We start from the raw sequence: 15,976 nt of genomic DNA, 5'->3' as shown, positions 1-15,976 counted from the left end.
GCCGCCGTCGCCATCACGCTGTCGTGATTCTGCCGTCGCTGTCGTGTTGTGCCGTCATCTTTTCCCTCGTCGGCACACTGTCGTAGTCGTCGAGCAGTCATATGTCAAATCATTTCTTTCGAATCCCGCAAGGAGGCGGAAAGTTCATGAAAAGGGGAAAAAATTGTCGTCCGCCCGACTGCGGCTTGAATTTGCGAAGAGTTTTCTTCGTGAGAAACCCGTATTGGTTTCCTTTGTAGCTTCGAGCTACAGTCAGGTAGATGCCAATTTTTCTCTTTTCGTGATCTTTCCTCCACTTTGCGCACTTCCGAAGAACTGATCTACCATATCGCAAGTACGTTCACTTGAGTTCCTTGGACCCCACAAAGCTGTTCGCTTACTTCGAGGATCGCCTTCGACGGGTCTCTGCAGCACCACGCATTCTTCTTGCGGTGCCCGTGCAGGTGACTACGACTACGGCGACTACGCGGCCGACGACGCGCCGCCCATCCCTAGCAAGACGCGGGCGCGTCCCTGCGACATGGAGATCGAGCTGTTCGAGATGCAGCCCATGGAGCCGGAGCCCATCAAGGGCAAGCTGTCCAAGTGCAGCGACCGCAGCTGCGACAAGCAGTTCATCGTGCAGCCGGTGCCGTCCAGCAACCTGGTCATGCTGGCCGTGTTCACCGACTGCAACTGCACCAGCACGCCTGCACCGCTGGCACAGCGCGAGGTGGTTCCCGACGAGGCCATCTTCTGCAACCAGAGCAGCCTGCCGCGACAGAGGCCCGACGTCTGCATCAACTACCATGCCGAGGCACGTGTGCATGCACAAGCTCGCGCGGACGCCCTTCTTAACGGCGCCAAAGACAGTACGGCCAACTGTCAACAGTGGGGCCCACTGTTAACGGTATGGCCCGCTGTTAAACACAGAGCAAGTGCGAATTTTCCCCTCTGGTAATTGTGCACTACCGGCAGGCTACGGTACTGTGTTTGTAGGCGCCTTTCTCTACACTCTCCTGCAGTGCCTCAGCCGACACTACAAGCTACAGCAGCTGCCAAGTTGAAGCCGCAGGTTATATCTGCGTCACATTTGGCACATTCGGTCGTTACCGAGCCTGATTGGGCACTGAACTTTTGGAACGCGATCGACAATGGTCGCTGTTGGACGGTCCGACGATGTCAATCAAGTTGGGTGAGCTCTAAATCAGCAGGGGTCGGCTAAGTGGGTCTGAAGCACTTCTATAAGTTCGCCTAATACGCAGTGTAAATCGTTGAGCATTTACTTCAGCCTATACGACCTTTGCCTAGAAGTTCGATCGCGGTTGACTGCATATGGATCAAGCACAGTAGTGACTGAAACCGTCCGTGTAGCAGCACTCGATACATATCGAGCTCAATCTTGATAGGGCTCTATCACAATCGAAATGATACCTGTGTAACATCGGTACACCACAATGTTTTAACTGTGAACCGCCCTGTTTACATGTTACAACGCTAAACACGTGAACCTTTAAAGATGTACGCCCTTTCACGTGGTACCCGGCACTCCTGGCCCTGAGTGATGGTAATTTGTCCTACATAACGCTAATATTATGTCTAAACTAATGTTGAGCCTCGAAGTTTGCGCCAGCGCCCGTAAGATTTGCTGGAGCCAACAATGCGCAACTGAGGGAGCTATAACATGCCTAGCATCACGCCTGGCCCTCAACTTGACTGCGCGTTGCTTCTTAAAATTTTAATAACATAGATGCTACCTTTAGGCGTAACGAAAGATAACCAGAATATTCAAGCGCACGCTGCTCTTGCGAATATTTAGAGTAATTTGTGCCGACTAACTTTAAAGCGTAAGCATGTGTGCATTTAAAAAGGAGGCGGCATTTATATATGGCCCGCCAAATGGAATGGTAATTTAGGCGGGAAAGCTGCAGTCTGCTTGGACTCCTTGTATGATCTCAAAACTTTGTAGCAACCAAGCGTGCATTTTGAAGAACGTGATCGCAAAATGTCAGTTCTAGCTTTTTTGCAAGACCTTGGAAGTGTTTCATTTCCTGTAGTTTGCCCAGCGTTCAATTAGCTTGCAGGAGGTTATTTGCATTTCGCAAGGTTGCCATATCTGTCGAGGTTTTTGTTGTGCAATATGTAATTATCTCCGTCTACGTTTGTTCTTGAATCTGTTACTTCCCCCTCACCACCGCTGTAAAGCCGAAATGACTCTGTGGCGCATCAAAATAATGGAAACAAACAAAATACCTTATTTCCTGGGCCGTCGTGGCTGGAGCTTTCCAATTTACGTGTAGTGTGAAAAATCTTACATTTACGCTTGTCTCTTACGTGTTCCCTTTCTGTCTGCTTGCAGGAGGCCGAACTGAAAAGGCAATGTGGCCGCGCCAGCGCATCGCAGACCGCTTCACTTGCTCTTCTGCTCGCCGCCACACTTCTCGCGAAATCCTCGTCCTGCTTTTGGGTTTGAAAGGCTTCGCACGCCGCCGCTGCCGCCGCCGCCAACATAGTCGCCACCGCTGATTGCAGCAAGTGAAAAACAAAAAGCACGAGCACGACACTGCTTCCATGTGGACGCACGAAAGAAACTGCGCAGAAGGAAACCGAAGCTCGCAGTAGACGACGTGACAACCTCTATGCCGCTGCGACTGCCCTTTGGTCTGTGTGTGTGCGCGCTTCGAATCACTGTCGCTTCGAAACGTTTGGGTGCGCTTTCCTCTGAGGTCGGCGCGTTTAACCCGACTACGCGCGACGATGGACGTGCCACGGTATGACATTATTTTGCGCCACGTGCCTCTTTGCATACAGCGATTTGTCGCAGAAGCCGCACCATTTTTGCATCGCCACGATGTGACGCACACGTCCGCCTGAAACAAGTTTGCTTCCTTCATCCCGAGTTGCCCGCCTAGATGGGAAGACGCCTTCGAAAAAGAAAGGATAAAACTCGATTCCGTTACCGCCACACTGCAAGTGCGAAAGCCTGCTAAACCCTCCTCCCCATCTGAGATGAGATCGGTTCTACGACCGAAGCGCGGCTGCAATATAAGCACGAGTGCTACTGCCAGCTTTGAGCCGTCGCTTCAGTACACCGACCTGAGTTTCTTTCAGAAAAGTGCCGAAAGTCATTTTATGGAGAATAGAGCTCGACCTTGTGTCATGGGCAGCTCCAGATACGTAGCTCCTAAATGAAGAGCTGCACATAGACAAAAAGTCAAAAGCGACAAGAGGAGCGCACTGATGGTTGATTTCTATGAACGCCTACCTGCTAGTACGCTTAATTGAAGCGAGGATGTTGTTGAAAGATATCATGATGTCGTTGCCCCTGCTGATTCTACCGATGTAAGCGCAAGCAGTCGAGATGGACCGAGGAGGATCGTCTCACGTGACGGCTTTGGAAACCAGTCGAGCCTCGTAGAAAGAACTCGATCAAGGCATATCAGTGTGCGTTCGGCCAACGCAAGCCAGTACCGTCAGACTCTTTCCCTTCAAGAATCAAAACCGGACTACCCTTAGGAACGGTGGCTGTGACCTTTTTTTATCTAGTCTGCCGCTCATGTGGCACCAGTGAAATGACTCCGAATCGATTGTTATCTCTGTCTTCAGCACCCGCAGACTTCGCCCCCTGAAAATGCACATTGCGATTTGAAACGCCATCTGCGTCCCGGATCACTACTGAATTCTTTCTCTTTTTTTTTTTCGTGCTTACGTGTGCCTGTGGTGTCGTCTTTAGCGGATCAGTTCACTGTATAGGATCGTGTGCTTGTGCGTGTCACCTTCCCCTTTTATCGTCGCCTGTTAGCGTATATGACCTGAAACTTACGTCGATTTTCTCGCGCAACTCACGAAGTTTTTCTGTCGCTACTTTAGCGTTAGTTTAGTCCCCTCTCGCCGCATCACGGTCGCGAAATGTGAAGCAGCGATTGTTGAAGTGTCGCTGTGGGTATCGATAGATGGCACTTGCAACATTTCGATCGGAGGCGATCTCACTTTCATGCCATGTAGCACTCTTCACTGCCTAGAGCCGGTACGAAAAACGCGGGAAATGAGACTGGAAAAAAAATAAGTTGCTCGCATACCGGCATTTCCTCGCTTTAATGCTGCCCCGGATATGGATAGATGCGCCAGCATGTTAGACTTATACCATAGCCCTGGAGATCCGCGCGCAGCTCGATCTCGAAGGTCGGTCTTATGTCCGTATTCTTTCATCATTCAATGCGGCCCCGACTAGAGGCGCGAGCATGTTAACCTTATACAATGGCCCCGGAGATTCGCGCGCAGCTCGATCTAGGAAGTCATGCTTATTATGGCCCGCATTCTTTATTCACTCTTCCATTTGGCGGGCTACCTTATTTTTGGAGTGGTAGACGACGCTGCCACACGGTCCAAGGAGCCCCTTACGGTTCGACGTCGTTCCTCTGTGATTCGATGGGCTGCGTGAGGAAGGCACTTGCACTCCTGCTTCTTCGAGTGGGCGCTGAAGGTGCTGGATAACGAAACCATAGCTCAAGAATCACCGAGGAGCCGACATTGAATCCCTTAGTTGAGCGGCAGCGCTTTAAGAATCCGGCGGTGTCGTAAACAAGAAAAAAACCCCGCTAAATTGAGAGGCTAAGTGCCAGTTGTATCTATCAGTACGTTGATGTGTTCTTCGAACACAGTTAGCTTCGTTGGCGCACACCGGTATTCGTGGAAATGACGGGCTACGTCACTGAAACCGCATTTCTAAGGAATGTGCAAGTTGTCACTTGTGAGTTCATCGTAACCTTACAGCCGCGTACGACACGCTCATGTCGGAGCACCCGGTCTGCGCAAGCTGATAGCCTGTAATTGAGAGAGAGAAACAAAAAGAAAGACTAACATGGTAGTCATTTCCTTGCTGCTGCTTCTCGAGAAATATAATTCCTGCCATGGGAAATTTCCGATAAACACAAGTAGGCTCGAGGTATAAGAATCATCCTTGTTCCGTGCCCTTCTTAAGCACCCATTTGTCCAGCAAAGGTTAAAGCTGTTTAACCGCTTCTGGTTGTCAGGTTAGGGGCTACCGGCGCTCACACTTTGGTCAGACTTAAGTGCACTACTCGGGGAGGACGTGGCAACGTTGCGGAGCAGACGGTAAGAATGAACGTGCACGGCGTTCAAAGCCAGCGGTAAATGTCCGCTCTGTCTCCGCCGAGCGGCGTTACAGCTCATTCGCGCAACGTCGCTCCGTGAGCCTGTTACGAGCTTGTTATGGTCATCGACACCTGACGACAACCGCGCAAGGCCGTCAAGAGCTCGCCTCCTATGCACGGTAGAACCGAAACAGCCGAACAGCCTCCATCTTGACTAAGCTTTCATTAGGCCTTGCGGAGGCGTTAACGTATGGAGTAGTCGCACTTGAACAGACAGCGTTTCGTTACGCGCTGGAAAGCCCAATCTTGACTTTGCTTCTCCAACCAGAAATTGCTACAGAATTAAAATGAGCAAGTTACGCGTTCCTTGTAGTTGCAAATAATAAATGCAGTTCTCTCGACGCCGTTTGTTCGTGAGGGAACTACTTCACCTCACCGACTCCGTGCTTGCGAAGAGAAAGTTGCGGGTAGCGTACGTAAGCCAACCAGAAAAAAAAAAAAAACTTAAGATTCTCCGTCGCCTATTGTGACCGCAAACGACGGAATGCGCATTGGCATTGTAAACGACGTTCCCGAAAAGGCCATACATACGTTTCTTTTTCTCGTTTCTTTCCCCAATGTACTTACGAATATTCGGTGCGAAGTGTGATGTGTTCACACCCGCCGTTCTCGAAGAACCTGCGGTCTTCTTTGTGCGTGTGTCGCTGTGTGTGCGCGTGTGTGTTGTCGCGATCGCCTGTCGCTCGGACTTGTGCATCGCGTCACGGAAGACGACTGGAACAGATCTTGCTCAAGCGATATGTGCAAGTCGTGATAGCGGCCTTTGTGTGTGTTCGTCGTCTATCTTTTTCACGCAAGTCCTTGTGCAATGGTGGGCTTCGGCATAAAACTTTACCGAGGCGCGCAGCGTTGTGAAATATTGTAATCTTATCACGCGTGTACAGACAGTTACGCTTCCCAAGATACATCTCGCCTGTTGGGGAAGAAAAAAAAAACACAAAAATGACCGGCATTTCTTCAAACGCCGGTTCTAGAGCGTGTACTATATAGTCACACTTCGGGTATTGTCGGTGAATTTTCTCGGACGAAGAGTGTAACATCTGTTTTTCGATTTCTAGCGTTTTTGCAGTGTTGTTAGGTGCAAGAAGCTCGTAGTGATTCTACGGAACGCGATCGCCAAAGTTTTGATGGCGCATGCTGAAGTGTTTAAGTGACTGACCAAATTCTAATTGTCGGGGAATAGAGGTGCGAAAGATAGCAAGACTGCGCGTCAACTTTCACGGTGCTGAACTGTTAGTTGTATAACGCCTTCTCGAGAACTTTCTTTCCTGTAGTACTTTACACATGTCCCATGCGAAACAGTGCCTCCGTAGCGGAGCGCTTACAAAATACGATCCACTACCGTCGCCTCCGAGATCGGGCGGAAGGCGTAAGCAGTGCACGCCGTCCGATCTCGGAGGCAATGTCACTACTCCATGCGTAGTTTGTTCAACGTTCGGATTTCAGCGTCACGCCCATAGCATAGTGCTGACGTGACGTGCACGATCGGAGTGTCAAGAGGCGCCACCGCGAGCGACAGCGTGCGGCACACCCTTGCAGCAATGGCGCTGTTGGCGTGTTTACGTTGTGGCGTCACAAGACGCTGAAATAGGGTGCGTGTGGGAAATACTTGCGCCACTTACTAGAGCAGGAACGTGTGAAAGCCAACTTTTAAGAATGAGACGTTGAGACGGTAAGAAAGAGCGTCATGCCGACTTTCTGTTGTGATGTGATTTAATATGTTGTATAATGTTTATTAGGGCATGCAAAGCTAACTTTATTTCCTTGATTGCAATGGTTTCTAACTTTAGCGGAGGGTGACTAGTTGGGATCACATGGTATCACGTCAGGAACTTCCGTGTGGTTATCCAAATCTTCGTCAGAGTGGTTTTATTTCTGAAAATTCAGGTAACGGTTGTAGGCGTCCGCACTTGCGTCTTCGCGAAAGCTATTTACCGAAATGCCTGTGCATACAAGGTCTGTTGAGTACTCATCGCTGATTTGTCGATTAATCGACCAATAGCGTAAGGCGTCGTGATGCGCTGCAGACTCGGGCTCCCGTTACCATTCAAACCAAGTTTTCTGCGTTCTAAAGCTTGACCGTACTGCTAGCGTGCAGCCGTTTTTGTGCGCCTATTGGAGGAAATTAAACTGCCGACACGACACGTTTCGTTTGTCCGTGTATATATGTGATGCAACGGGTGCGTTAACGTTAATATCGACAATGCTGCCGGTTGTCTCGGGTCGCCTGTCTGCACCACCTAGACCGCTTTCCCACCTTCTACTGTCACTCTTTGTTCTTGCCTTTTCGTTTGTTTGTTCATTCAACGAGGTCGACTGTTTTCGAATTATATGTGCTAGAGCTCCACACGTGAAAGCTTCGTGACGTCAACCGACTTTTTGGGCTTAGAAAGGTGACGTGAGAAACTCGCGAACTTCCTGTTGATTGTCTGTACTTTTCTTCTTACCCGCCGGCGGCGTTTCCTCGATTGTTGTGACGGCGCAATGATTTCACACGCCGGTATTGACACAGGTGCGCAGAACGCGTATTCTGCATATACAGCCTAGCTTTTCCCCTGTACTGTTCTAATGGTGTTTTTTTTTTTAACTAAGTGCATGTAGGGTGACCGTCGTCTTGACGGCGTTACTGAGAAATTCAGTTTTCAAATGTAGTAGCAAGTGTAAAAGAAAGCCTTCAGGCTTGCATGAAGGATAACTTAAACCGAAGCGGTATAGATGTTAGCCATTCGCTGACTCACTGCGTACCACTACCTATCGCAATTTCTTTAAACAGTCGCGCTATGAGTGAACACCCACTCACGGGCGAAAAACCGAAGCCGCGAACTTTGCAGGCGCTGTTTTCTGAAGGTAATGCGCCATATTTGGCCGTCTCAGCCCAATGGCGGGCTCGGAAGTGCGCGTACGGTTGGCACCGTACGTCTCGGTGATCAAACAAGGAATACAAAAAAAAAGATAACCTTAATATGCGAATGACCACCCTTTTCAATTGTATACGCGGAGAGAGTTTCCAGTTTTGGAGTGTCGTAACTCCAGACGGGATGCAAGTTTTCTGCGAGCTCCACGTGAAACTCTGCAAACGGCTCCCTCACATTTTTGCGTATTTCTATAAAGGGGCACTAAAGTGAAACGTTAAATTCAGCTATATTAGCGAATTACACTCCCGCAGTGGCAGAAAGTCCACGCTTACTGGAGAAAAAGTGCAGCACCGAAACCACAGGTGGCGACTCCGCCCTCAAGTTCCCGCACCGGTTCGCCGTGACGTCACGGATGTTGTCGTCTTTAAACCCTTTTTAATTGTTTTGCGGTAAAGAATGACCACATTTCAGTCTAAACGAGTGAAAGACTCAACGTACAGCAAGTCGTTTGAGAACCTTTCCGGCGCGAAAATGGCACAAATACATTTTTTTTTTTATTTGGTGACATCACACTGACGTTTTGTGATCTGGTTACGGCGCTAAATTCAAAAGAACGCTCGGCTTTATTTTGTTCCACTAATTGGCATTTTCCGGTCAATTAAGGTAGACTATCGAAATAAAGACCATTGAAATAATGCTTTACCAGCCTCAACTGGTTTGTCATAGTGTCATTGTCAGTATTGTCAAGTGTCATATTTAGTGTCCCTTTAACTTTTCCTTGCGAACCCTAATAACACTACCATTGCGGCGACGAACAGTTAAGCTTTAGTGCTGTTGTTGTTGCTTGTTTATTTTTCATCCCCTGTCGCTGTTTGGCTCTTTTCGTGTTTCACTTCCACGCAGGAAGTACTTCACGCGGAAGCACTGTACATATGCGCGAGGCGATAGGCTTTTTTGTATAAAAAGACGTTCGATGAAGTTTTTCCTTTCTTTCTTTTTTTTTTGTGCGCGCGTGTGCGTGTGTGTGTGCACCGTATGCATGGCTACCCACGGTTCGACTAATGAACTTGTTTTCTTCCTGTTCGTGTCAACATCGTCTGCTTTTCCTTTCTTCTGTATTTTCTTCTTTATTTAAGTCGTGGTATTCGTCGGCAAATGCATCTGTTTACCCCTTTTCTAAAAGCTTGGCCGGGTATGCGTGCCGACCTGTGCAATATATGGTGCCGCGCCGGAACATTGATTTACTGTCTCTTCTGCCTCCAGGTGCAATTAAAGGCGACACGTATGTGGTTTTCATCATGTCTTGGTTCCTTCCGCTATTGTCCGCAAGTGACCGTGGACGGGGAGAGTGAGAAGGGGCACCTGCTCCGGGAGCCCACCTTCCCCCCTCACTTCTTCCCCTCTGGCTACGCCACTGGTAATCTCGAAAAGAAAGCTTAATAAGGCGCCAGGATCAGACCGGTATAACTGATAAAGCAGCGCCAAGATATGTCAGGAACACATCTAAGCCGTCTTTAAAACAAATCGCAAGGTTCGTAACGGCGGTACTCCTCTCAAAGAGTGGAAAGTATCAACCGTAATCTTCGTTTCCAAACCAAGGAAATCTCCCTCTCAGCAAAGTGTGCCTATCTCTTTACCTTTCAGTGCAGGTAATGGAGCGTGTCGTACGTGGCGTACGTAGTGCGAAGCGCCATGGTAACCTTATACCTCGAAAAAGGGCATAGCCACCATTTCACTATGTGAAAGTGCGTGCACAGCAAAGCTGTCACCGAGGTTAAACGAAGTTACGCAAGCACAACCACCACAGGCGCTGTACGTTACGTGCGCACGCTCGTGCGCGCAAGTGCATCATGCATCCTCATTCTTCTAGACCCTCCACCAAACGCAAGTGCATTGTTGAACTAAACGAATATTCAAAAGTAAAAAGCGTAAGAAAAAAAATTCACCGACGATTACGATGCTTCCCAATGCGACGTTTGAACGCAAGTTGTACATGCGTTTTCATTTCGCGTCTATTGGCTGGCGTCGGCAATCCGTCTCGTACGGAACGTTGCAAACGGAGCAAAGGTCGCCGAATGAAGAGACGAATGTTTTGTACCGCTGCCGGAGACGCTATGTGACATTGCACCACCTTCGGGAGTGACCCAGTTCACGACCTTCGGGATCGGGCCACGTCGGCGAGTAATCGCGCCCAGCCGTGGATTCTTTTGTGACATTTATTATGCTCGAGAAGAGCGACGCACGTCCGCGACGAACTTCACGCGTAGCCTCGCGCCTCACTGCTTTGTCACTGCTGGAATGAGAGCTGCACTTTAAGATAACTTACGCCTTTAAAAGGGAATGAGGGTGCAAGCCGGTCTATAACTCACACCATTACACCCTCTTTTTCTGTGTACGGGCGCGAGTTGTCGACCTATTTACACCCACACACATTTAAAGGTGTAAGTTATCTCACATTGTGGTCGTGTATTTACGGCAGAAAAAGACGACGCTTTAACTCAGCAGGAAAACGCCATAGACAAGTACAACAGTGTGTAAACCAGCATAGGCATCGCTTACTTTTGCGCTCGCATCTGATTTCTGGTTTCTACTAAAAAAAAATCGTGCTCGACGCTTTCCTGCGCATAGCATCTACGAACAAGAAACAGAAACTAGAAAACCGCAGCTGTCACATGCCGTTCGAACACCTCGGCAGCGCAAATAAATTAAAGTTCTACGAGGTCTGACCTCAATAGATCGTGCAGTACGTTTAAAGAAAATTCTTTTCACAATCTGTCAGATAAATCGATGTGGTCGGCTTAAAAAATACTCCCCATTGTACACAATTCGTTCGTTGCACCTTTTCTTTCACTGCTGGAAAAATGCGCGCCCTTGGAAGCCTCCTTGCATTAAGTGCTTTAACAGTGATGTCGCTTCCGCTTGAATTGTCAGATCCCCGAAACGCAGCCTTCCCTGAAGCACCAGTTTTCATTTGGGGAACGAAAAGAAAAAAAAAGAAAAATTCGCAGGTGGCTAAATATAACGAGTAAGGAGGGTGTTCCAGCACAGTGTAAGGTCACTGCGTGCCGAAGACACACTATTCAATACCGAGTATGCAGCGGCATTATCGTAGTGAAGAGTCCAGGACTCCTTCTGCGACAAATTTGGTCGCACACGAGTCGCGCACGATCTTTCTGACGCTTCAGTACCTACACGTAGAAAGCAGCAGTATTGAAAGCTTGAGGTACAAATTCGTTGTGCCCAATTTTATGGCAGTAAACAAAAAAAGAAAGGCCACGATCAACATGTCTGACTTTTGCTTCGTTATTCCGCGCTTATCGTGGCGCTGGCCCATCCGCCATGTTGGCGTAGTGCTTTTTCGTTGCGCTCCTGAGCCCGATAGCTCGGAATCAAATCCCGGAAGCGGCGGTCCCATTTCCACGGGATGGTCAAAATTGATCCGGACGCCCCCACTATACGGCGTGCCTCATATTCATATCGCGGTTTTGGCATGTAATGCCCCAAAATTTATTATATTTCTTTTTTTCCCTTCGCTGATATTTCTTTTTATTCTACTCCTTGCTTTGCCACTTCAGCTCTATCTCAAAATGGCCAAATTAAGTTTTGTCGCGGGTGGTGTTTCGTTCTAGTCGCGGCGTGCAAGGGCGTCCTGATCTTGCGTGCTCTTTGGTTGTTTTCACCGCCTTCCCCCCCAAAAAAAGCGCTGAACCGACCTGAACACAGTTCCTCCCTTTAGGGCTTTAGGGCTTTTCCATAGGCCTTTTGCAATATTTAATGAGTTTCTGCACCATTCTTGCGCCATGCCAATAAAAATTTAACATTGATCTTTTAATCGGTCAGTTTGTCCATCGCCATTCCAACGAACACTAAAAATTGGTTGCACAAAAAGGGCATGCATAAAATTCTGCCTTGTCATGCAGCAGTCCCGTTCGTACTGGAGGTCAGCAGGGCCCCTTCGAGTGCAGAGAGCAGTGCCTTTGCACCCTCTCCCACTCTTTTATTTACTTATTGCATGCACGAGCGTTTCGCGCGGACCTCGTAGACATTTGTTGGTTTCGGACAAAAATTCCGCGGCTGTGAAAGAAATGCTCAGCCATAACACACTGAGAAACAGTTTACACTATTTGGGGGCATACCTCTCTCACAACAATTATCTTCATCTGTCTTGCTCCCGTTTTTTTTTTCTTTCTCGAAAGCTCTGCGCTCGCTGCTTTCCTCGCCAGAATGCTATGCCACGCTGATAACGCGCATACCATTCGTGACCGAAAAGTACCGGGCGCGTAGCGTTCAATGGCCATTAGAGGAAAATAATAGGTCGAGATGGGGGGACTGAACTATAAGGCTGGTGTGGTCACAAATTCGCCATTTGAAGCGAGAACAGAGTTTTTGTAAGCAACAAAAGGACGAAAATGGAAAATCGGAGCGGCGCCACCGGTTGCAGACTATGGCCCCCTAATTTTTCGTGTGATGCGAGGTTCATTGTTTCGGGCGGCCGCCGGTAAACGAGAGACTAACGAGATGTGTACAGCGAAGAGCCGAATCGGCCGGTATGCCGAACGCCGCCCTGTACGAGTTGAGAGCTGACGCTACATTAGCAGTAACTGATTCGCAGAAAGCGGCAGAGGAGGTGGGGCGTCGATAACGTCCGCAATTCATATTTCGCGCGAGCGATTCTAATTGAGGAGCAGCAGTGGCACTTTTCGTAGCAAATTTCACGGCAGGGTCTCATAATGGGGCGGAAAACCGTGATAGATTTCGAGACAGATAATCTATCAAACCAGCTCGACTCAATATTTTCCTTTGGATTCCCTCCTAATAAAGGAAAATCGCGCAAATTATGATGGATGACGATGCTTGTTCAGGTACAAGATAAACTCCAAAGGTTGCAAGCTTTTTTTAAAGTATACACGATAAAAGAAATTTACACTCTTTGAGGCATATCTTGTGCTCACACAATAACAGTCACCTATATTGCATGCATTTTCTTCCATTAACCCTCTGGGCTCTCAAGCTTCCTCTCCTAAACGTAATGTCACACGTGCCGTTCGTGACGGCTCTTCGATAACTGCACACAAGGTGTGCTTTCATCAAGCGTGCGGGGGGCCGGGCAATCAGCCTAATATAAAGGCGCGCAAGATAGGTGACGATTATTGTTTGAGGGCAAGATAAGCCCCACCAGGAGCAAGCATTCACAGGCACAGGGATATTCCAACTTGTTATGCACCAGCAGGGCATAGCAAGCGGGGCATAACAAGGACGTAACAGGCGGGCAGGAATAGGGAAGGGGGCTCATGAAGCGTTTTCCAAACCTTTAATAGGGTGCAGCCTTATCTTTTTTTCTTTTTTGTGGGGGGGGGGAGGGGCTGGCCAACCTGAGCGTATCCGTTTATTCTTCACGAAAATCAGGGTGAACAGGCTTATAACAAATTATGTATGCGACAAACCATCGCTTACGAAAGAAATGTTGGGGCCTGTCTGGGCCTAAATTTTAATGAGCTATACCCTTACCTTTCTTTTTTTTTTCTGAGGCAAGTCTATCGTCGTGCGGAATGTAGCTTCTCGTGCAGCAAAACTAAGTGAAAGGAAAGTGTTTTGCTGCGCTGACCAAACTTGACACCTCCATACACATTTCGCCTAACGGGCCTTCCGTTTCTTGTACTTTTTCTGGCAGGCGGACCGAACTTGCCATCTCTGTAAACACTTGGCTTAACGGGCACTCCTTTCTTGCGCTTTTTCTCGCAGGCTGACCGAATTTGCCACCTCCGTAAAAACTTCGCCTAAGAGGCCCTCCGTTTCTTGTGCTTTTTCTAGCAGGCTGACCGAACTTCCCAACTTCATAAACAATTAGCCTAACGGGCCCCACGCTTCTCGTGCTTTTTCTGGCAGGCTGACCGAATGTGCCGCCTCCGTACACACTTGGCCTAACGGGACCTCCGTTTCTTGTGCTCTTTCTGGCAGGCTGACCGAAATTGCCACCTTCGTAAACAATTGATCTAACTAGCCCTCCATCTCTTGTGCTTTTTCTGGCAGGCTGGCAGAACTCGTCGCCTCAATACACACTTGCCCTAACTGGCCGTTCGTTTCTTCTGCTCTTCCTGGCAGGCTGACTGAACTTGCCACCTCCGTACACATTTGGTCTAAACGGCTCTCCCTTTCTAGTGCTTTTTCTGGCAGGCTGGCAGAACTTGTCGCCTCAATACAAACTTGGCCTAATGGGCCTTTCATTTAGTGTGTTTTTCTGGCGGGCTGACCAAACTTGCCACCTCAATACACATTTGGCTAACGGGCCCCCGAATCTTGTGCTCTTTCTAGCAGGCAGACCGAATCTGACACCTCCATACACAATTCGCGTAACGGACCCGGTGTTTCTTGCGATCTTTCTTGCAAGCTCACTGAACTTGACACCTCCACACACATTTCGCCTAATGGGCCTTCCCTTTCTTGTGCTTTTTCTGGCAGGCTGACCGAACTTGCCACCTCCGTACATACTTGGCCTGACTGGCCAACTGTTTCTTGTGCTTTTTCTGGCAGGCTGGCCGGCATTGCCACCTCAATACACATTTGGCCTAACGGGCATTCCGCTTCTTGTGTTTCTTCAGGCAGGCTGACCAAATTTGCCACCTCCGTACATACTTCACGTAACGGGCTCCCTGTTTTTTTGTTTTCCTGGCTGGCTGAATTGTTCTAACTGGCCCTCCCTTTCTTGTGCTTTTTCTGGCAGGCTGGCAGAACTTATCGCCTCAATACACACTTGGCCTAACGGGCCGTTCGCTTCTTGTGCTTTTCCTGGTAAACTGACCAAACTTACCACCACCGTACACAGTTGGGCAAAGATAGCCTCATTTCTTGTGCTTTTTCTGATGGGCTGAAGGAACTCGCCACCCCCGTGCACAATTCGCCTAACACGCCCTTCGTTTATTGTGCTTTTTCTGCCAGGCTAACTGAACTGTGCACCTCCGTACACACTTGGTCTAACTAGCCCTCCGTTCCTTGTGCTTTTTCTGGCAAACTGCTAGGACTTCTCGCCTGAATACACAGTTCGCCTAACGGTCCCTCCACTTCTTGTGCTTTTGCTGGCACGCTGACCGAACTTGCCGCCTCAATACACACTTGGCCTAACAGGCCCCCCGCTTCTTGTGCTTCTTCTGGCAGGCTGTCCGAATCTGTAACCTACATACACATATTGCCTAACGGGCCCTCCGTTTCGTGCGCTTTTTCTTGCATGCTGGCCGAACTGTGTACCTCCGTACACGCTTGGTCTAAATGGCCCTCCGTTTGTAGTGTTTTTTCTGGCACGCTGGCAGAACTTGTCGTCTGAATACACACTTAGCCTAACAGGCCGTTCTTTTACTGTGCTTTTTCTGGCGGGCTGACCAAACTTGCAACCTCCATACACAATTGGCTTAACGGACCTGCCGTTTGTTGCGATCTTTCTTCCAAGCTCACCGAACTTGGCACCTCCATACACATTTCGCCTAACGGGCCTTCCGTTTCTTGTGCTTTTTCTGGCAGGCGGCCCGAACTTGCCATCTCGGTAAACACTTCGCTTAACGGGCACTCCTTTCTTGTGCTTTTCTCGCAGGCTCACCGAACTTGCCACGTCCGTACAAACATGGCCTAACAGGCGCTCCGTTTCTTGTGGTATTTCTGACAGGCTGAACGAACTTGCAGCCTCCGTACACACTTGCAATAAGAGCCCTCCATTTCTTATGCTTCTTTCTGGCAGGCTAGCCAAACTTGCCACCTCCGTACACACTTGGTTTAACGGGCACTCCGTTTCTCGTGGTTTTTTCTGACAGGCTGAACGAACTTCCAACCTTCGTACACACTTGGTTTAACGGGCACTCCGTTTCTCGTGGTTTTTTCTGACAGGCTGAACGAACTTCCAACCTTCGTACACACTTGACATAACGGGTCCTCTATTTCTAATGCTTTTTCCGGCAGGCTGGCCGTACTTGCCATCTCCGT

The 15,976-nt window shown here is 48.9% G+C and overlaps 1 protein-coding gene across 1 annotated transcript in view; it reads left to right on the top strand.

The window, feature by feature from the left end:
* LOC142557005 (voltage-dependent calcium channel subunit alpha-2/delta-3-like) overlaps nucleotides 1-9,304 on the top strand; it is a 210,538-nt gene extending 201,234 nt beyond the window's left edge. The window contains exons 36-37 of the mRNA XM_075668523.1: nucleotides 444-796; nucleotides 2,339-9,304. Of these exons, the coding sequence (XP_075524638.1) occupies nucleotides 444-796; nucleotides 2,339-2,452 (467 nt within the window). The 3' untranslated portion in view covers nucleotides 2,453-9,304. The remainder of the gene's footprint in view (nucleotides 1-443; nucleotides 797-2,338) is intronic.
* The last annotated feature ends 6,672 nt before the right edge of the window (nucleotides 9,305-15,976 follow it).

Source organism: Dermacentor variabilis, chromosome 9, assembly GCF_050947875.1.
Source record: "Dermacentor variabilis isolate Ectoservices chromosome 9, ASM5094787v1, whole genome shotgun sequence".
NCBI classification, from domain to species: Eukaryota; Metazoa; Arthropoda; class Arachnida; order Ixodida; family Ixodidae; genus Dermacentor; species Dermacentor variabilis.
Note: the sequence above shows the minus strand (reverse complement) of the source record. Positions and strands in the feature narration are given on the sequence as shown.